This window comes from Heterocephalus glaber, unplaced genomic scaffold (assembly GCF_053883595.1).
Source record: "Heterocephalus glaber isolate CG9 unplaced genomic scaffold, H.glaber_assembly_v1.0 deba00001564, whole genome shotgun sequence".
Classification (NCBI taxonomy): domain Eukaryota; kingdom Metazoa; phylum Chordata; class Mammalia; order Rodentia; family Bathyergidae; genus Heterocephalus; species Heterocephalus glaber.
Genome location: NW_028258351.1, coordinates 8,788,493 through 8,809,987, shown reverse-complemented (window position 1 = coordinate 8,809,987; position 21,495 = coordinate 8,788,493). Strand labels below are relative to the sequence as shown.

The following is a 21,495-nucleotide window of genomic DNA, read 5'->3' as shown; positions in this document are numbered from 1 at the left end:
AACTTGCCATCCTCGCTGTGATTATAGGTGTGCACCACCACACCTGGCACTCCTGCTTGGAGTTTTAAAGAGCTCCATATGGTATGCACATGAAGACAGCACTGGCATTAGGGAGGCCTGTCAGGCAGCTGTTTATTAGGGGGTGGAGGTTGCAGCATGGTCTGGGCTGGTGGCAGCTGTAAGTCTGGCAGGACTTGCTGCTGGGGTGGAAGAGAGAATCGCCCAGGGCTACTCGGAGGTTCTCACCTGAGCTCCTGGGGGAGTGTTGGAGCCATTTGCTGAGGAAGGGTGGGGTTTGGGGACTGAGGAAGTAGCAGATTTGAGGGAACCTTGGTGTTCAGGTTGTAGACATGTTAACCTGAGCGGCCTCCCAGAACCATCTGCATGCTGAGGTGAGGGTCCTGATCCCTGCAGGCCCAGCCTCCTCCTCCCTCCTGCAGGAAGGGCTGGCTGCAGCAGACCCTCCCCAAAATCATCTGGGGCATCTCCTGTCTGGTCCATGTGGGAGTACAAGTACACATCCCCTGGCTGCTGTTAGCACGGCTCCAGAGTCCCCAAGGGGTCAGCTGAGGCCCTGACACAAGTGCAGTGCACTTTTCCCTCTGCCCCCCAGGACCATTGGTGGGTACCCCAGACAGTCTTCTCCAAGGCCCTGGAGTCTGGGGCTCAGGGGAGATGCCCAGGCTGGACATCAGCATGTGGCCACAGCAGCATTTGATGGAATTGAAAGCCACAGGCTAGACAAAACCTGCCCCGCCCTCCTCCCAAGGAAGGGATGGAAAGGAGAGGAAAGCAGAGGGCAGGCCTGCATTAGAGCTGAGGGAGGGCGTGGAGCCAGCCATGGGCTGAGGAGTCATTGTGGGAGGAGAGATCCCCTGGGCCAAGCGCTGTGGTGATTGTTCAGGTACAAGAAGATCTGTTCTGGTTCACTCATTTCACCTGCTCCTGAATGGATGGAGCTTTTTATTGTGTTTTGTGACAATAGGGATTGAAGCCAGGGCCTTGTGTGTGCTAAGCCTGTGGTCTGCGCAGTACCCCTGAGCTACATCCCCAGCTCGAGTAGAGGGATTTTTAAAGCCAGGGTGTACTCTGGTGAGGAAATGAACCAGTAGAGATAGAGAAAGGGGTGCAGAAGAGGGGATCTCTGGAGCAAAGAACTTTCAAAGGGGTGCAGTTTAGGGGCCGAATATTGGGGCCCATTGGAGAGCCATGCCCTGTAGCAGGAGGATAGGCAGAGAGGAGGCCTAGACCAGTAGGCATGCAGACCTGGGGAGCAGGGGTCAGGGGTCTTCTGGTTGCTTTCATGAAGTACCCTCAGCAGCTGCAAGAGACAGGACAAAGAGAAAGGACCAGCGTAACCAGCAGGCCTCCCAGATGACACAGGCACAGGTGAGATTCAAACCTGGCTCTAGGCTTCATGAGATGGAAAAAAACATAAGGAAAGGGAACAGCAAAGGTGTCAAGATGTAGTATGTTCAGCAAGTAATGATAGCTACAGTAAAAATATCCATGGAGCTGTTGCTAAGTGTTCCCCCTGTATGTGTCATTTAACAACCCTGTCATGCAGGTATGGGGATCTTCATTCTGTGCACTTTCCGTATCTGCAAATTTCAAAGTCCACAGTCATCCTCTCGATGCTTTCGTGGTCATCCGGAGACATTTCAGAGCGATGACAATTTGAGCTGCACTTTGCCAGCTGAGGTTGACAGGCTGTCTTCTCATTAGCTCTCATACTGTGAACAAGTGTTCTCTTTGGGTTTATGTAATGGCACATTTTCTTCATTTTTGATTTTTTTATTGTTGATTTCACTTTTTTTGTGGTATTGGGATTAAACCCAAGGCTTTCCCACTGAAGTGCATTCTCAGCGCCCTCACTCCTGGTTTTTGAGAGAGTCTAAGTCACTGAATTGCCCAAACTGGGCTTGAAGTTGCAATTCTCTTGCCTCAGCTTTCTGAGTGGCTGGGATTATGGGTATGCATCACCATTCCCAGCTGGTGATTTCCCTACTTAAAATGGTCCCCAAGTGTTTCCTGGGTTCCTAAGGGCACGAAGGCTGCAATGTGCCCTGGGGAGAAAACACCAAGTCAAAGGAGCTTCTGCCAGGCAGGAATGAATTACATGCTGCTGCTCATCAATTCCATCTTAATGAATCAGTATCATATATTTTAAAAGGCGCGTTTGAACAGAGACCTCCATACAGTAAGGTTATGTATTGACTGCTTGGCAAGCATGTTGTGGTCCGAGCCTCACAAGACTCAAGCTGGGTGTTTCTCTTAGGAGCAGTTGTTCAGTGATGGCTGATTACTCAGTGTCGGTGGCAACTTTGTAGAACATCGATACTGCAAATAAGGGGAGCAGACCTTACTGTTACTAATGCTGCTGGTCAACTGAGAAGCCAGGCCAGAGAAACTGGGTAAGTGATAGGTGGTGCATAGAGAGCTGGGGCGGATGTATGTGGCCTTGTGGTCTAGTGGGGACAGCAGGGGACTTGGCCTGGAAGAAAGGGTTCTTTTTAGGGCACCCTGAGCAGCCTCTCTCCCCCCAGCCCAGGCCTCCTGCGGACTGGGCCCTCTTGAGTTTCCACCTGAACACAGCAGCTCCTTCAGGCGCCTGGGCCACAGCCGGTCTGTGGTTTCCCCAAAGTGGGTGGAACACTGGCTCAGTGTCCTAGGGCAGGAGCCTTCAGTTTCCCCTCTGCTGAGCCTAGCCCTGAAAGGGGAGCCACAAAGGAGGTATGTGTGCCCGAGACAGGCAGACCCAGGGTCCCAACAGGCCCACCTCGAGTACTGCTGTGGCCTCTGTTTATTCAGGAATGGATTTAGGCAGGCCCGAGTGAGTGAGCTGGTGGCCCTGGGCCTCTGGAGCCACTCCAGGCCTGGCTGGCTGCCGGACAGAGGGACAACTGTCTTCTGGGCCCACCAGCTTCTCTCCAGGCCAGAGCCTGCAGCCCTGCGGTGCCATGGGTGGGGTGGCTTGTTTGTTGTGGGTTTGGGGTGTTTTTCATTCCAGCCTCTCTAAGATAATTTGGGAGGTAATTGTGGTAGACTGTGTTTGCTTTCAAAGTAGAATCACAAGCCCTTCAGTATGTGTCCTTCTGGCCAGATAAGGGATGTAAAGTTGTCTGTCTACAACCATCCTTGCCTAAAAGTGGAGAATAAGTCTCTGAGATAAGTGACCAATACCCTGGTGTGTCCCTTGTGGAAGACAAGAGGCTCTCTGTGGGCTGAGAAGTAGGAGGCAGGGAACCCACACAGCCGTGAGGGCAGGCGGTGACCATGACGAGGTCTCAGAAGGTCTCCTGGGCACACCTGGTGGGCAGCTGCTCTGGGGAGAATTTGGAGGTGACCCAGCAGGGAACACAGTTGCAGGTCCAGCTGTTGGGCCAAGGCAGGAGTGGGGCTTGGAGTAGGAAGAGCTGGGTGTGGGGCTCCAAAGCTCCTCCCCCCAGTGTACACAGATGGGCCCCGGGGCTGGGAGGACACAAAGCTGTTGGGGCGGAGTGTGCTGGGGGGGGACTCTGGTGAGTGGACCCCACTGACACCCAGATGTTTGCTGATGACTGTAAGGCACCTGGCACCAGCACTGTCCTGGAGCTCAGGAGGGTGAGGGTGGTGGGGACAAGAGCAGCACCAGCTGTTCCAGGAAAGATGGCTGTTTGTCCTCAGTGGCAGCATGGCACCTGGCCTGCGCATCCTGCCCAGTGGATGTCATTTGAGTAAATGATTGCACCAATGAATGAATGAATGAATGAGGAGCCTGGTTCCACCACAGCCACTTTGGGAAAGGCACCTGACCAATCCGAGCCTCTCTTCTTCCGGTTAGGTGCAGTTAGGTATTGCTGGGGTTCCTTGAGCAGCCTGTCTGAGCCAAGGTGTCCCACCTGCACGGTGTGTGTGTGGGGTACCTGCTCCACAGGATTGTGGGGGGAGTGAGTTTGTGTCTGGGCTATGTGGGCATTTGCTGTTGTATCTTTAAAACAAGGTGATAATGCCTGCCTGTGTGCGCGGGAGTCTGGTACACAGTCTCCCCAAGAGTGCTCCTCCCAGAACACTGAGTCCTCGTGTTGCTAAATGTCACGTGAGAAGGTTCTGTCCAAACCTGACGGCCTTAAAACAGCCGACCAGGTTTCTCTCCTGTGCCATGACCCCTCCAAGGGGCAGTCACAAATCAGGATTTGCCCACTGGGCCCTTTCTTTCAGAGGTGAGAGTTCTACAAAACATATTTGTCTTGTTTTTTGGTTTTTTTTGATACTGGGGATCGAAGTCGGGACCTTGGCGCTTGCGAGGCAGGCACCGGAACCACTGAGCTAAATCCCCGGCCCTACAAAACATATTTGGAAGAACAAATCCTGATCCCTGTCCCCTCTCCCTAGGACTTTGACGTCATCATGCTCTGGTGGCACCCAGGGAAGTGCCAACACACATCTTCCTGGGCCTGGAGCTGGGGCATGAGGCAGTGCCTAGGCAGTACCCTGCCCCACCCTCACCCAGGCAGCAGAGCCGAAGTCGAGTGTAGGCAAATCCCAGCGGCCTGGCCCAAGCTCCTACTGGTCAGAACCTGCCAAGCTGGACAGAGGATGCCCACTCCCCAGGGATGCCAGAGAGCAGAGGGAGACCCTTAACTGCTCACTCTTGTCTCACCCTTATTAATTAGTTTCTGCTGCCTGACAGTTCCACTTGCTGCCAAGAAGCTGCTTATGGAGAGAAAGGCAGTAGGGAGTCCTAAGCATGAACCAGCTCTGGCTCTGCCCACTGGGCCATGTCATCTACAATGAGAGGAGGAGCAAGTGTGGGCACCAAGCAGCTGCACAGGTACCCTCTCAGGGAGCAAAATCAGTGCCTATGTCCTGCCTCCCGGAAAGGGTAGCTTAGTTCTCCTGCCCTACAGGCTCTCTGTCCCTCACCCTGCACTGCTTTTCTTCATAGTACGTGTGGTGCATGCCATTAATTCATTTGCTTCTCATTGACTTCCCTCACTGGAGTAGCTGCTCCCCCAGAATCAGCAAAGACTATGGATCATGGCTGTGTCCCCAGCACCTACCACAGGCTCATGGCAGATCTTCATTAACTGTTTATGCATGAAGGAGTGAATGAGAAATGAATGCTTCACCTGGGATGTTGCCAGTACCTACCATCATCAGCCAGCCTTCAGCAGAGCAGTTCCTAAACTTCACTGCATTGCAGTCACCCAGGAATTAAAAAAAAAAAAATGCATTGCATCAGATTGCTACACTGACATTTTTTTTTTTTTTTGGTACCGGGGATTGAACTCGGGTCTTTGCACTTGCAAGGCAGTACACTGACATTTTTTAAGTTTCCCAGATGATTCTAACGTGTGGTGCAATTTAAAGGTTTTAGCTGGTGCACACCTATAATCTCAGTACTTAGGAGGCTGAGGTAGGAGGATCTATAGTTCATGGCTAGACTGGGCTACCTAGTGAGTTCATGGCCTGCCTGGACTAGAGTGAGACAGTGTCTCAAAAAAAAAAAAGGTTTTAGCTGAATTGGCAATGAACTGGCATGGGCCACGGCACCTGGGATGGGACATCCATACTGCCCAAGTCTGTAGGGAAGAGAGTGATTTATGCTGTAGTGGGTGTTTGGTCACCAATGGAACCAAGAGCAAAGGAACAGGAAGTCTCCCCTCAGCTTGCCCTCACCAAGGCCAGGTCAAAAGGAGGCCTTCTCTGCTTCCCCTCCTCACCACCCTTGCTTTTTGGATGATTGCATGAGTCAGAGGAGATGTTTGTAGAAGAGGAAATGGGTTTTCTCACCAATTTTCCCCTCCAGTTGGGTTTGAATGAGTAAGAAAACCCATCATTCTATGTGCGCTGGTTGACAAAAATAGATCTGGGCATCTCTAAATACAGCCTGGGTTCTACAGTCAATAAGACCTGGTCCAGTCAGGTGTAGTGGCGCATGCCTGTAATCCCAGAACTCAGGAGGGTGACACAGGAGAATCGCCATGAACTGCATGGTGAGACCCTATCTCAAAAAAAACGCCTAGGGCCAGGGATTTAGTTCAGTGTTTCCGAAGCCTGACTCTCAAGCGCAAGGTCCCAAGTTCCATCCCCAGTACCAAAAAAAAAAAAAAAAAAGGCCTGGTCCCACCCTGTTGGCAGTGTCTAGCCACACATTACAAGGGAACCTGGACCCGTAGACTGCTGCAAGGATCCTGGCCACAGGACAGCCACCTGTGCAAGGTCTGTCCCTGGGCTAGCACAGGGCTGAGGAGTTGAAGGAAACCCAACCTATCTGGTGCCCAGCTTTCCTGGGATATGGAGTCAGCAGCCCACAGAGCCGGGGGGTGGGGGTGGGACCAGAGAGAGGCCCCAAATCTTCAGGGCTGGTAGAAGCAGCAGGAGCGCCTGTGCTCTGCTCTTCCCAGGAAGATGCCGGCCCAGTGCAGGGCTCCTCGACGCATCCCTGCTGAAGAAGGACCTTGGCATCCAGTTTGTTCTAAGTAGGGAGCTCTGCCATCCCAGGGTCCAGCCTGCTGCTCAGTCCCTGCTCTCTCCTCAGCCACTGCTTAAAGCCTCTGACACTGACTGCTCCAGGATTGAAACTGACGTTTAAGAGGCTGCTTTTATCTGACTTTGCCATCCATCATCGTGAAATATGGCCTCCTCATATCAGCAGGAGCAGCAGTTTCATGACTTCCAAAAAATTAATCAGAGTAACTTTTTTGTTTGTTTTGTTTTTGTTTTAATCAGAGTAACTTGTCTCTGGAAATTCTTCTTACATTCTCTGGAATAATTCCCCCCTTCCCTTTCTTGGAGACAAGATCTCATTTAAATTACTAAATTGCCCAGGCTGGGCTCAAATTTACCATCCTCCTGCCTCAGCCTCTCAGAGTGGTGGGATTACAGGCATGCACCACCACCCCTGGCTGGGTTTGTTTTTGTTTTTGTTTGTTATCTGGAAATTGAACTGGGGCCTTGCCTCTCAGGCGTGGACCCACTGAGCTAAATCCCCAGCCCTTGGGTTTCTGTTTTTTCTGTCCTTTTTTTTTTTTGGTACCGGGGATTGAACTCGGGTCCTTGCGCTTGAGAGGCAGGTGGCAGAACCACTGAGCTAAATCTCCAGCCCTGGGTTTCTGTTTTTAATGAGATTGTTCTTTCTCCTGATAAGACAAGTCAGACCCCTGAGGAGACTCACAGCACTGGCAAGCAAGGTGAAAAGCCAACTTCCTGCCACTCCCTACCCACTGCCTGTCTTGCCCCCATCAGCCAAGCCTCCCAGCCACAGCAGGAAGGAGAAGGCCCCACTCTGGCAGCCAGCAACCTGAGTTTCAGTGTCTGCCCAGTGGATATCGCTCTGTGTGGCTTTGGGTAAATTCCAGTCCTCTCTGATGCTCAGTCTCCCTGTCCATAACCTGGAGAAGAGTACACGGAATGCTTATCTAGTCTTCCTAGCATAAAACAGATTGATTTTGTGACATCTGAAATGTAGTTATGCTAAGGGGCCAGGCAGGCTAATTCAAGACCCTCACCCCCTAGCCTCAGTGGAAGGGGTGCTGTGCTCAGGAAGCAGAACTACATTTTCTGTTAACTCATCCTTAGTCCCTATTTGAGCCAGGGTCAATGAAACCTGACTGGAGTCTTCCAACTCCCATGTTCTGTCAGCTCCTACACCTCAGCCACAGCCAGCACTCCAGACCCAGCTCTGAAATGACCTGCTTCTGAACACTGCTGGCAGGTGACAAGCACTCCCCTGAAGGTCTGAGTCCTAAATCCTCCCACAAGCTGCTTCAGGCTCTGATCCTCATCTCTGTTCCTCCAAGCTTTTTGCCAATGGCTGCATTTATTGAGTACCTGCTGTGTACTAGGCTCTGTTCTAAGTGTTGTACAGCCTCTTATTATTTTGTTCTTCACAATAATCCTAAGCACATACTGCTGTTATCTCAGTTTACAGATGAGGAAACTGAGACACTGGGAATTAAATTTGCCTGGGGTCTATTTGGCTACTAAGTAGTGAAGCCAAGGCATGGTCTTAGTGCTCATGCACAGAACCTTGGGTCTGACTGGGGCTCATTAATGTTGCTGGAGTATCCAGGAGCTGCTATTTATTGAGTCCCTACAGCAAGTAGACATTGCACTAGACACTTTATTATTTCACTTAATCTTCACAACTGAAAAAACAAAATGTCTTATTTCCATTTTATAGAGGTAGAAACTGAGCCCCCAAAACATTAAATGACTTCCTTGCTGGACAGGGTGGCACATGCCTACAATCCCAACACTGGCAAGGTTGAGGCAGGAGGATTACTGCAAGTTCAAGGCCAGCCTGAGCTGCATAGTGAGCTCAAGGCCAGCCTGAAGTACATAGCAAGACCCTGTCTCAAAACAAAAAGACTTGCCCTGTGGTAAACAGAACTGGGCAGGCTTCAAACCCACCCAGAAGTATTCAGTGTACCTGGCCTTCCTCTCTGTCTCTGCTTTTCAGGACAAATACCAACCCTGCTGCCTGTGGGTTAAATAAAGAGGGACCCACTAGAACCACTCCCTCCACAGAGCTCTTGAAAATGTCATTCACAGGGTCTGGACCGAGCTGGGAGGGGCTTGACAGGTCTGACTTTGCAGCGTATCCTGGCTGAGAGAGCCCCTCCCCCGAACCCTGATCGCCTGAGGATCTGCTTCCCCAATTCTGGGCTATCCCGCCTTGTGACCTGCTTTCTGGAGCCCAGTCATCCTCAGGGGCAAAGTGGGAGAGAGGAAGGGAAACCAAACTAGATTTCGCACTCGGCCACACCCTAAACTCCATCAGAGGCTGCCCAGCTCAAGTCTCAGGGTGGAGCCAGGAAGGCAGCCAGAGCCAGCCCAGGGTTCCTGGGCTCATCTGGGTACCACACCTTTGATGAGGACCTAAAACTGTGCTGTCTGTGTGAGGGAGAACAGCAACCCTGGAATGTGCTGTCCCCGTGGTCTTACAGATGAGCACACTGGGTCTTGCAGAGGTATGGTAGGTAACTCGTCCTGAAAAGGATTCAAAGCCAAGCCTGCCTTCCTCCCAAGCCAGGGTCCTTCAGGATGCACCTCCGCGCTCCTGCGTGGGAGGGACTGTGGGGTGGACACCAGCAAGAGCGAGCACAGGCCGAGGCCTCTCACACAGATCCAAAGGTCAGCTCAGAAACTGCAGGCTAAATTCAGAGGAGGCCTTGAGGGCGTTTCCACCTCAGGTCCACTCCTGCAGCCTCCCTTCCCAAGCAGTCCTTGGCTGGAGGCCCCTCTTGCCAAGGCCGGCCCTTTGGGAGAATTCCCAGCGGGTCTGGGCTCTTGCCGGCGGTGGGCTGCTTGGCCCTGGTAAACAGAGGGGCAGTTTGGAAACTTACTTGCTAGAGAAACACCGGGGAGCAGAAAGTTGAGAGCAGGAAGTGGGTAGAGAAGCTGTGTGAGTCGGTGTGTGTATAGAGGTGCTGGACCAGAGCACACAGGTGCCCAGCGGATCCTGCCTGTGGCACAGTGCTGGTGAGGGGGGACTTGGGGAAGGCAGAGGTGGCTTGGCGTCAGCCAGGAGGACAATCTGCCTTCTCCCCTAAGTTACATAATGCAACATCGAGTCAAAAGGAAACCACATTTGCAGTATCTGCTGCTCTGCATTTGTCGCAACATTTTTGCCTCATTTTAATCCGGAGCTTGGTAAAGAGTTATGAGGGGCTGCGTTTCTGACGTAAATTAGATTTACTACTATTCCACGGAAGGGGGTCCTCCTCTTTTTGTTTGGTTGTTTGGTTCCTGTTGCCGCTCATTTCTCTGCACTATTCAGCTGGTTATACAGATAGTGTCGCTTTACATGGATCGACTGGAAAAGTTGTGGGTAGGATTCAGGATAAACATTAATAGGCGCCGTCAGACTTGGGCTGGCGGTGGTCTGGCAGGTCGTAGTTGGGGTCTGGGAGCCGGGTCCGAGAGCCGGGGAGTGCTGGCCCCCATCGCGCAGAGAGGTGACAGCCGCAGGGCGCGGAGCTCTAGCTCGGTCCCCTCGAATCCCCAGCTGTGCTCACTTCGCTGCTCGGGCTCAGGGGGACCCAGGCGAGCTCCACCCCCTCAACCCCAGCCCCGCGGCCATTGGCCGGTGTCCCCTGAGCTACCTGCCCCCTACCTTGGGTGGGCGCGGCTACCTGGGCCCCGCCCCCCGGCTCGGGTTCCCGGCCACTCTTCCCCCTCCTCCTGGCCCAGACCCCGGCGCGAGGCCCCGCCTCTCCGAGTGCCAGAGCCCGGGCGCCTCGTGATGTCAGCGCCGCTTTGATACAAAGAGCCCCTTCGGCCCACGCGGGTCTCCCGGCAACCGGGCGGGCGGGGGCGGGCGGGGGCGGGGCCGGCTCCCCCTCTGTGCCATTCGAGCGAGCGGCCGCGCTCCGCCGGCGGGCTGTTGGTGCCCTGCGCTCTGTGGCGGGTCACTGTGTCGCTGCCGCCGTCCAGCTGCCCGGATTCGCGGACTCGGCGGCGGCGGGACGGGGGATGCGCACCCCGCCGGCGACCGGGACCCAGGTAAGCGCGGCTGCGGCTGCTGGGCGCTGGGCTCCGGGAAGTTGGCTGCGCCGCCCCCGCCCCCCCCCCCCCAGTGTCACCCGGGAGGTTGGGTCACCTGAGCTGGCCAGCTCGGCCGCGGAAGAGCAGCGCAGTCTCTGCCGCCCGCCCCGGGCGCCAGCAGGGGTGGCCACTTGAGAAAGTGTCTTGGGGACCCCGGAGGCTGGGAAGGGGACTCGTCGCCCGGACCACTCCATCCCCGCGCCTCCTGTCCCCCGGGACTGGCGGTGTCCCCAGCGCGCTGTCCTGGCCTTGGCCGGCCCTCGAGGGGTTGTGCGCTGCAAAGTTTTTCCGTAACCTTCGGCGGCTGCACCGAGGCGGTTTCCTGGTTTCCCTCCTTCCCCCGGGAGCTCTGCGGGCTCAGGAGAGAGCTAACCCAGCTCGGGGTGTGGGGACAGGGCCCTGCTCTTTCTCGGGGAGATGCTGCTAAGGCTGGCGGTGTGCGCAGGCTCCCAGCCCTTCATCCTCCTGCCCCGAGTGCCAGCGGTCAGGTCCGCCTCCGTAGTAGTTGTTTACACAACGCAGTCTCTGCCAGGACAAGTGTCTCCGAGGGCCTGGCCTGTGGAGTCTGCCTGGAGAACCTCGTTCCACACAGCCTTGGACCCAGCTCTTTCCCATCGGGCAAACTTGCCAGTGGCTCCCCCTCCTCTCTGCTTCTCTTTGGCCCTGCTCTTCCAGAACAGGGTGAGAAATCACTCATGCCTGGGACCCGAGGGATGCCAGTTTTCACTGACTGACTCGTTTACTGCCTCCTTCTCCGGGAATTGTAAGAGGTCTGGGTTCTTACCTCTGCCCTCTCCCCGGAGCAGGAGGCAGGTGGGCTCTTGGGCTCCAGGTTGTGGCTCAGAAAAGCAGTGGGGCAGGCACATCCCCAGGGTCAGCCCCAGGCCTCTCCTCAGGTGGAGAGCCATTTACAGTGATGGCCAAGATAGGGAAAAAGAACCTAAAGATAGGGGAGTGGCTGCCAACGGAGTGGACCGGCCTGTGCATATGGGGTATCACTGCCACCCAGCCCGTTTCTTCAGGTGCTGGTCCCATGCCACAGGCCCACACCTTATCCTGTTAGCTGATGTTCAGTTCACAGCGTTGATGACCAGGGAATTTATACATTGGACACTTCTCTGCCCTGGAGGTGTCTGCAGGAGTTCCTTGAATACCTGTAGTAATCTGGCCCTGCCCAATTCCCCTGAAGTTTGGGCAGGTTCTGGGCTGTTTTGAGCACCCTGTGGTTTCACCATGGAGAGTATGGCCTGCATGAGTGAAGCCAGTGAAGAACGTGGGATGGTCATGTTAGTGGCACAGCTTGGACAGATGCCTGGCAGAGAACAGCTTTGGAATGTTTTGGACCCTGGGGTTTAGGGGAGAAGGGTGGGGTATGTACTAAGGCTAGCAGGAGAGATAAGGCCAGACTAGAGGGAGAGATGGTTGACTGGCCAGGCCCTGACCAGCAAACTAGCAGAGAAGTGTGACCTTTGCCCCCAGGGAGATCTTGCAAACAGGACAGACTGACTGGAGCCTGTCCTTGGATAGGGCTTTAGACAAGTGAGGAAGAAAGGCAGTAGGAGTTAGGGGGTAGCAAGTTCTAAGCCATCTCTGGACTTCCAGTGAGTAGTCTGGCCGGGGGAGTTTCCTTCCCCAACATTTGTGCCCCTCCCTAAAGGACACACTTCTGTGGCCTCCCAGCCCTATCCCTGCCTGGTAGGACTTTACTTTTCTCTTTTTGGTACTTGGGATTGAACCCAGGGAGCACTGGACTACATCTCCAGTCCCCCCCTCCACCTTTTTGTAATTTGTTTTGGGTACCGGGAATCGAACTCAGGACCTTGTGCTTGCCAGGCAGGCCTGAGCTAACACCCCCCCTCCCCCCAGCCCTTTTATATTTCTATTTTGAGTCAGTGTTTCATTAAGTTGCCAAGGCTGGGCTCAGACTTACTATTCTCCTGCCTCAACCTTTTTTTTTTTTTTTTTTTAAGGCTTTTTGAGACAGGATCTCGCTCTGTAATTTAGGCTGGCCTTGAATTCACCATGTAGCCCAGGCTGGCCTCGAACTCAAAGTGATCTTCCTGCCTCAACCTCCTAAGTGCTGGGATCATAGGTGTGCACCACCACACCCAGCTGCTTCAGCCTCTAGAGTAGCTGGGATTACAGGTATGTGGTGGTACAGCCAGTTAGGACCTGTCTATAGCTGCTCACCTAGAGCCTTCACAACCTGCCCCCTGAGGTGGCTAGATATCTCCTTTGCCAGGCTGGAAGTCCCTCTGGGGAGCCTGTTATTCCGAGGACTTTTTTCAGTTGATCCTGCTCTGAGCAGCTTCCCAATTTCACTTCGGTGTCTATTTGAGGTGAGAGTAGCGAGAAGGTCAAGGGAGAGCCTCCCAAAGAAACAGCAGGCAGGCAGGGCATGGTGGCACATATCTGTGATCCTAGCAGTCAGGAAGCTGAGGCAGGAGGATCCTTGCAAGTTCGAGGGCAGCCTGGGCTACATTGTGAGTTCAAGGCCAGTCTGAACTACATAGTGAGATCCTGTCTCAAAAAACAAAAACAAAACAAAACCATCAGGTGGACAGTTCAGAAAGCAGGCTTCTTGGGATGGGGAAACAGCCTGGACAGAGTATACACCCCACTCTCTGGCGCAGGCCTGGCTGTGTTTTAAAAAGGAAGCAGCCTTATCTCGTCTACAGGGGGTTAGCAGTGGACACAGTGCCCTGGCCTTTCCAGATGTGCAGGACCCAGGTGTGCAGGACCTCAAGGCTGGGCTCTGTGTTCCTCTGGGTCACCTCTGCTGGCTCTTGACTTCATAAATGGGTGTTTGCGGCATTGAGTCTCTGGCCTTGCAATGAGGAAGGCCACTCAGGTCTCACAGCTGGGTTACTGGGTGGTCCTGGCCAGGGCCAGCTGGGCACAACAAAATAAGCATGTTGATTTGGCAGGCCCGCCTGGTGTCCCTGTGGACACTGCTGTCTCCTGGGTGGTAGGACAGTCTCCTTCATCTGATGGCATTTAAGGGCACAGAGGCTTCCCTGATTCTGTATGCCCAGTCTCCAGGACATTGGTTGGCACAAGGCAAGTGGTCCTGAATTCACTCAGCAATATTTGGATGTCTTATTTGTGCCAGATTATGTGCTGGGGATACGTTCATGAACAGAACAGATAAGGATCCCGCTGCTGTGGAGCTCGCGTGACCATGTGGCCGACCAGTTAGAAGATGGGCAGTGTTTGAGCTGGACGGGAATGAAAGCCAGGAGGGTGCTGGGTTTTAAATGCTATGGCCAGGGACATTCTGTTTTTAAATAAGGTAGTCAGGAAAGTCCTCACTGAGAAAGTGACATCCTGACAAGGACCGTGGCTGATGTGGTGGGTGGGGATGGGGAGTGCTGCTGTTGGGTAGCCACCAAGAGTCCCAGGAGGACAGGGCGAGGTGAGGAAACTATAGCTGAGGTGGGACATCACGGCACACGTTGCCATCCATTGCTCTGCCCTCTGCAGCCCCTTTGGGTTGAAGGAATTTGGGCACTAAGGCGTTTTCCAGGGAAGAGCTATCTGTGGCCCAGCTTGGGTCTCTTAGGATAAGCCCACCACGTGCTGTGGTGACACTTCCGCCAGGCTGTGGTGTTTCCACCACTCACATCAAACTAGCCAAGCTCTCTGCCATGGTGGACACCTGCTGAGTTTCAGAGCTGTTTGGTTCCTGTGGGTCAGCTTCTAGCAGGGTAGGGGCAAGCCCAGCTCGTAAAGTAGCCGACAGCACGTTCTTGTCCACACTGGCTGGCCCCTGCTTGTGCTCTGTCCTGATCCCTCTCTGTACTTCTGCTCCCGAGCAGTCAGTTCTGTGCCCTGATCCCTTAGGGACCCCAGAGAAGCACTTCAGCACCTGAGCAGCTGCTTTGGGGTTAGTCTGTGTCAAGCTTAGGCCCTCAAAGCGTGTGCGTATGTCAGGCAGACATCCAGGTGAGCCACACTGTGGGGCTCGTGGCTGAAGGGTAAGGTGCCTCCTGAGTTTCTGTGGCTGTGTCAGTTAGTGGCCACCCATCCTGGATAGCATATGCTACCTTGGGAGGATTTGCCAACTTTGAGCCACCACAGTTCCAGGCACTGTATTCTGGAGCCTCCACGGAGTGGCAGTCGGAGGAAAGTGTGCACTAAAGGCCTAGGCAGCACCTTTGTCATCTGCTTTTGTTTGGAGCTGTCATTTTCCCATGCCAGGTGTCTGATTGCAAGTGACAGGTCTTACCCAAGTGTCTGAAGTCTCACTGTAATAGTTAATTAAATAGAATTTGGCACTGGCCAGTTCACCTGGGCCCCAGACAAGGCTGAGCTTGGCTCTTGAAGACCTGAGGCCTGCTAGAGAGCATTTATGAACAGGAGCTCAGATTCCCAGAACCTTCCTGAGCACCCAGGAAGCCTGTGGGCTGCTTCCTTATTTTTCCCAGTGACCTGGGAGAAGGATGGATGGGGAGAAAGCAGGCAACAGAAATATGTACATCCCAGGAAAGTGGGCTGAGGGTCGGATGAGGCGGCTGTGGTGGCCCAGAGCCCTCAGGTCTTAGTGACCTACAGCTTAGCTCCACCTGGCAGCCTGGCACTAATAATGCCAACATGTCTAACCCTGCTGCTTGACTTCCTTTGACAGTGGGAAGTTTTTCCAACGGTTGGTCATATTTTTGGTTAATTCAACCTGTTTCATCTTCCTAGACAAGTGAGTTCTCTCCTCACCATGGTCAACGGTATTTAGATGAAAACAAGGCTCCGTCAAAGTTACCAACATCTGTGGTTGTGCCCATGGGAGCCTTTCTCTTTTGAGGGACCAAAGAGAGTGAGGTCTAAACAGAGCTGGAGTGACAGAGAGGTGGGCATGTTTTCTGGTCATCTTGGGGTCCCCACCCCCTGCACTCTGCAAACCTGATGCCATAAAATGGGAACCCATGCCTCACAGTAGCCCCTGCCATCTCTGTGGACTTGGGGTGCGAGAGCTGAGTGTTCTTCTGTTTGTACCAGACTGAAGTTTCTGACAGGGTAGGAGAAAGAGTAGAAGCAAGTTTCTCTTTCCTGCTCACTGGTTTTCCTGGGAGAAATACCTACCTCACACCAGGCACCTTCCTCTCATGCTCAGTCCCCCAAAGCCTATTTTCTCAAGGCAGAACAAATGTTTTGAAGTCAGAAAAACATCTGGGTCTAGACTTTGGCTCTGCTGCTAGTTAGCTGTGAAACTTTGTACAAGCTTCCTCTCGTTTCTGAGCCCCCATTTCCCCGTTTGTGGAATGAGGTTGATGGTGAAAATAAGATGAGCCACATAATCTAAAATACTTCAGATGGGTTCTGGCTTTTACATGGCTGGCACTCCTTGGATGGCTAGGGAGTTAGGAGAGGCAGGTGGTGTAGTGCCAAGGTGCCTGGACTCTCCTGAGTCTGGGCTTGGATCCTGGCTCTTCCCCTTGCTACTTGCAAACTGTATAACTTCCTTATTGCCTCAGTTTCCTCATTCAATATGAGAATGATGCAGGTAGTTGCCTGACAGGCTTGGTGTGTGCACCTAATGTGGAAAGGCATGAGAAGCACTTTAAAAGTGTCTGGCATGAGCGAGAGCTGCCATTCCACTTCCTGCACCCTCACACTGGCTTGCTTCTTGTGACTGTCAACCTTAGCACCTAACAGTTTCTTGCAGGGGGTATCAGTGCCGAAACAGCAAGGTGGCAGTAGACAAATTCCACCACCCAGGGGCCTATACTGTATAGCAGAAGGAAACCTGCTTGCTCAGCTTCTATGTCTTTTAAGAAAGCAACAAGGCCTCTGCAGACATAGCCTCTGGGGCCCAAGTGACTGGCACCTGCATGGCAATCTGTGAATGAAATGCAAAGCTCATTCTGAGGCGACAGCCTTCTCCCCAGGGATTTGGGGGGGGCACAGGATGGCACCTGGCCCTTCCTCTCAGAGGCTGTCTGCTCCTTTCCCATTGCTGGTCCAAGGGGAGGTGGCTCTGTGTACCCTGCCCACCTGCCCGTCATCTCTAGCTGGGGCCTGCCTGTCCTCCCACCTATGCTCAGCTGGAAAAGCCAGCCTGGAGCAGCACTGCCCATCTGGCACTGGAGCCACTGCTCTGCTTATTAAAGCACTGTAGCTCTGGCTGGCTGCAGGCCAAGGGTGGTATGGAGAGGGGCCAGACTAGAAGGTGCAGGCTGTACAACTGCCTGGCCACACTAGGTGACCGTCCTTGTTAGTTTTCCTAGGAGCAAACCTACCTGCTTGGCCAACTTGTCTGTTCTGAGGCCTGCAGCTCCACTAAAGTGAAGCTGGCCTGTGTGGACAGCCTCCGCCTGGCATGTTAGGTAACCAGGAATGGGTGGGCTCCTGGTCCGGTGAGGGTTCTGGTGGATAGGGCCGGTCTGGCCAGCCATTTTTGCATGATTATCTGCACAAGTGCATCAGTTACTGTATTAGCAAAGACAGATCTTGCAGCAGCTATGGTGTGTGTGTGTGTGTGTATGAGCATGTGTGGAATTGTGGACTGCTCTGCACTGCATACACACAGCCTAAGAAACTGAGAGTGAATTCCCCATTCTCCAGTTATAGTTATACCAAATTTTGTAGATTGGATTCTAAGACACACCTTTTTTTTTTTTTAACTGGAGATTGAAAGCCAGGGCCTTTGCACTGGCTACATCCTTTTTTTTTTTTTTGGTACTGGGGATCCTACTGAGGACCTTGCACTTGTGAGGCAGGTGGCAGCATCACTGAGCTAAATCCCTGGTCCCAAAAGCAATTCCAGATAGCTTTTTTTTTTTTTCTGGTACCAGGGATAGAACTTGGGACCTTGCGCTTTCGAGGCAGGCAGCAGAACCACTGAGCTAAATCCCCAGCCCCCCAGTCCTGTTTTATTTTGAGACAAGGTCTAGCTAAGTCACTAAGTTCCTCAGGCCAGGCTTAAAATTTGTGATCCTCCTGCCTCAGCCTCCCAGAGTTAAGATACACTCTTTTTATTCCTTTACATTTTAACATCTGAGATTGGTCTGTGTTGTACTTTGGCTGGTGTGTTGTAATTTAATTGAAAACACTTTTCTTTCTTGATGTACACAACTTAAAATCAGAGGCATCTTGAATTTAATGAAACACAGAAACTAGGTAACCTCTGGAGAAATTACATAACTTGCCCAGTTTCTTCAAGGAAGAGAGTATAGCTGTAGTGGTGGCAAGATTGTATGAGGAGAAATTACAATGTGGTACACGGGGCAAGCTTGGGTACCGGCTGACTGGGGTCAGATTCCAGCTGGCTTACCAGCTGTGTGGCCTTGGGAAAGTAGAGCAGCTCCCTGAGCCTTGGTGACCCCTAGCACGTGTGGATGCCAACAGTCATCCTGGTCAGGGGCAAGGCAGCTGTGCCTGTGTCGCTCTGGCTGTGTATCATGTGAGGTCAAACAGCCTGTGCCCCTAGGTTAGGAGAATGAGGCCAGGGAGCCAGTCACTGACCTGAGGCAGCAGGAGAGAACTGGTGTTACAAGGCTCCTTGACTCCGTTTTCAGTACTTAGACATCATTTTTTCTCTCCCACATCCTCCTCCCACTTTGCCTGAGTTTCCATTTTCACATATGTTTCCCTTTAGCAATTAAAAAAAAAAATCCTCTCTCCTTTCCCTTTCTGTAGGGTCTTCCCACACATAGCTTCTCTGAAGCTCCCTGTGATGGGGAAGTAGAAGAGGGCTATGCTCCGTGGCCAAATGGCACAGGCTTCAGAAGTGGTGTGTGGTGGTCCCTGCAGCCTGTGTCCAGGGCCTCGTGCCACCAGCATTGCTGACTCCTATTCCCATGACCTGTGGGGCTTGGCTGAGGCTCTCCAGTGCTCAGTGTGGCCCACAGGGTACCAGACACTGCACATCCACAAGCTCGGGAGGGAGTCCTTATAGGAGGGAGTCCTCTGTGCCCTTCTTGAAGCACTGAAGGCAGACCTCCTCTTCCTCATCTGGGCCCTGCTCCCTCTGTGACCTTTTTTGCAAATCACCTAATGTCTCTGAGTCTGATTTACAGCGGCTGATGCACAGACACACCTGCCATGGGAGAAGCGCTTAGTACACATGTGCTTTCCTCCTCCTCCTCAAATGTTTAAGACAGTTGGATTTTGCGTTTCTTTAGCTAAGTGCTGAGGATCTCCAGGAGATCCTTGTTCCACAAAATGCCCTGAGACAGGTAGAGGGCACAGGGATCTGTGAGCAGGACATGCCACGGTGCCACCATTCAGGATGGCTGAGCTGCAGGCAGCTGGCAGGATGGAGAGAGGAAGAGCAGTGGGTGGCGAGGCCACGCAGAGTCTGGCCTAGGCTGCTCACCGAGGCCCCGGTGGACGAGCATGTAAGAGACTGTAGCTGAGGAAGCCACACCAGGTGGGGCTTGGCAGGAGCTGCTTGCTAGAGGGAAACTTTAAGAGCAGGTGGTATTTGTTGTGTTTGTTTGGTATTTTGAGACAAGGTCTCACTATGTAGTCCAGGCTGCCCTTGAACTTGCTGTGTAGCCCAGTCTGATCTTGAACTCTTTTTTTTTTTTCTTTTGGTACTGGGGATCAAACTTGGGTCCTTGCGCTTGCGCAGCAGGCGTCGAAACCACTGAGCTAAATCCCCAGCCCTGATCTTGAACTCTTGATCCCCCTGCCTCAGCCTTCCCAGTGCTGGGATTACAGCAGAGGGAAATTTGAAATCTTGCTTTCCTCAGCAGTCTTCTCTCCCTGCCCCACCTTGGCTCCCTCTTGAGGTTCCAGTGAAGACCGGTGGCCTAACTCCCTTAAGTTTGTGCACGGTGTCAGGGACTCGAAGCCCCCTCCTTGATGAGCTGGTGTTTATGCCCCATGTATAGGAAGCAGTGTGTGCCAAGGACAGGACGAGTGGAAAAGGAGTAGGAGCTGTGGTATGGTGTGGTATTGCGGGGGTGGCATGTCCTGAGGCCAAGGTCTGCTAGAACAAACTCTGCTGCTGGTCTGAGACTCCAGGACCTGTTTCTATGGGCAGTGGGGAGCTCACAGGGCCTTTAAGGGGATTCCCAAGCTATAGCCAGGGTCAGACCTGATGGCTTCTCACCTATACCCATTGTGGGAGAGCCTGGGATGGTACCTGAGCTGCCTCATCCTTCCGTGGACCAGGACCCCCAAGCTGAGCTCCAGTTTGAGACAGCAGCTGCTGGAACATGCAGCTGGTGCCTGCAAAGGCCACAGGCCAGAGAGGGACACCTGATCTGACCTTGCTAGGAGTACTGCTGGGGCCCTGGGCTGATGGGAAGTACTAGAAAATGGAGCAGGGGAGGGCTTGGCCGGAGGCTGATTGGCCTGGTCTGATCAGCCTGGTCTGGTCTCCCAGGTCTAGAAGAGCAGGTCAGGGAGAGCCTTGGCCATTAGCTGTTGGTGAACATTGGCCCCCTGCTTGGCTTCCCATACCTGGAAGGCTTCTGGGGCAGAGGTGTGTGGAGTAGGGACCCCCCGCTCCCAGCTTCAGACCATGTGTCACTCCACCTAAGTATGCCCTCCCTGAAACACACAGTGGCCTGTCCCTGGGAAGTCCCATGTCACCTCTTTTGAGGGTACCTGCCAGATGGATTCCCAGAGGGGAAGGAGCTGGCCCAAGACACTGCTTCCCTGTCCCAGGCCTTTGATTTGAGTCTGAGGTTCCATTTTGATGATAAAATATGGAGCCCCCAAAGTAAGCCCTACAAGTTCTTGGCTGTGTGAGTAATTAAGCCCTCATTTGAAACAGCCACATCTTTAAAAGCTATAATTTGTAGCCCAAAATAGCTTCCTGTTCCAAAAGCCAGGAGAATCCTTGATGTGTGCCCTCACAGTACGCAGCCTGTGGTCTCTGCTTTGATACATAAATTGTCCCAATTCCCGGCCCAAGGGTTTCTCAGGAGAACTGGAATTGTGGTGGCTGATGGGAATAGGAGCTTCCAGTGAGTGACTGAGAAATCTTTGAGAATTTAGATGGGGTGTCTGAGGTTAGGGAGTCCTGATTCCGGTTTGTACAACCATAACTTTGTAGATGTCTGGAAAGGGGAGTAACTGCAGAGGAAAGTTGATTGAACTCTCTGGACGGTGCTCCCTCATTGATAAGGAGGAGATTGTATTTCCTTGCAGATTTTAGGGGAGAAAACAGGAGCCACTATAATGTGTGGAACAGGATCATCGTGGGAGGTGCTCCAGTGTGTTGGCCTCCTTTCCATTCCCCAGGGTGTGGCTCCACCCGCTCATGTAGACAAGGAGACCGCCTGTGTGCATACAGGTAGGTGGGTGAGGGGACTCCGTGCTAACAGGAAACATCTCTCTTAACCTGTGGCTTCTCCGGCTTCTTCACTGGCTGGCATGCCTGGAATTCTTGGGCTGGCTGCTGGGTTTGGTTTCCAGATGTGGAGGCAATTTAAATTCTGTTTTCATAATCCCTGACCATTTGCCTCTGAAGTCTACATTCTCATTTGAAAATCAAGGCCGTTGGCTCTGGCCGAGGGGCAAGGGTAGACCAGATGGCCTCTTTGAATCCTTTTTGTTCAGGAAGTGGGTTCACTAAGGCACTTGGATCTGAGACCCAGGGCTTTTGGGGATAGTCACACTCCATTGAGGGCTTGGTCAGAAGGTGAGTTCCCCTTGATTTCACTTCCCCTGTGTGTTTTCCTTGGAGACAAATCAGCTAGATTCAGGTGTACTTTCTGTCACCATTACTGGCCCTGCTTGCCATGGCAGGAGGGAGAGGAATGCTGGAGTTCCCATCATGTTATAGGGAACCTGGCATCTCAGCTGAGTAGGGTGCCCATGTGTCCCAAGAGTGAGAGAGCCCTTCTTCCAATGCTGACCACAACAGAAAGAAGAGATTTGCTCTGGATTTTAAGTAGCCAGAAATACTGTCTAGCATGGAGACACTGGAACTATCTTGTTCAGTTCCTGGACCCTTCTGCCTACAGAGGCGACCGACCCAGGATGAGAGGTTGTGCGTGCAAGGGCTGTGGT

The 21,495-nt window shown here is 53.1% G+C and overlaps 1 protein-coding gene across 6 annotated transcripts in view; it reads left to right on the top strand.

Annotated features, from left to right (window-relative positions):
• Rab11fip4 (RAB11 family interacting protein 4) overlaps positions 1-21,495 on the top strand; it is a 122,348-nt gene that overhangs the window by 70,662 nt on the left and 30,191 nt on the right. The window contains exon 1 of one of the 6 annotated variants that reach the window (XM_087191939.1): positions 2,395-2,414. The exons of 3 other annotated variants lie outside the window; for them this stretch is intronic. Coding sequence is in view for 2 of the 3 variants with exons in the window: in XM_087191938.1 (XP_087048064.1) it covers positions 10,462-10,491 (30 nt within the window). In the remaining variant the exon portion in view is untranslated. Of the gene's footprint in view, positions 1-2,394; positions 2,415-10,332; positions 10,492-21,495 lie in introns of those variants that run through there. 2 more of the 6 variants (XM_087191938.1, XM_087191940.1) reach the window with 2 other exon arrangements.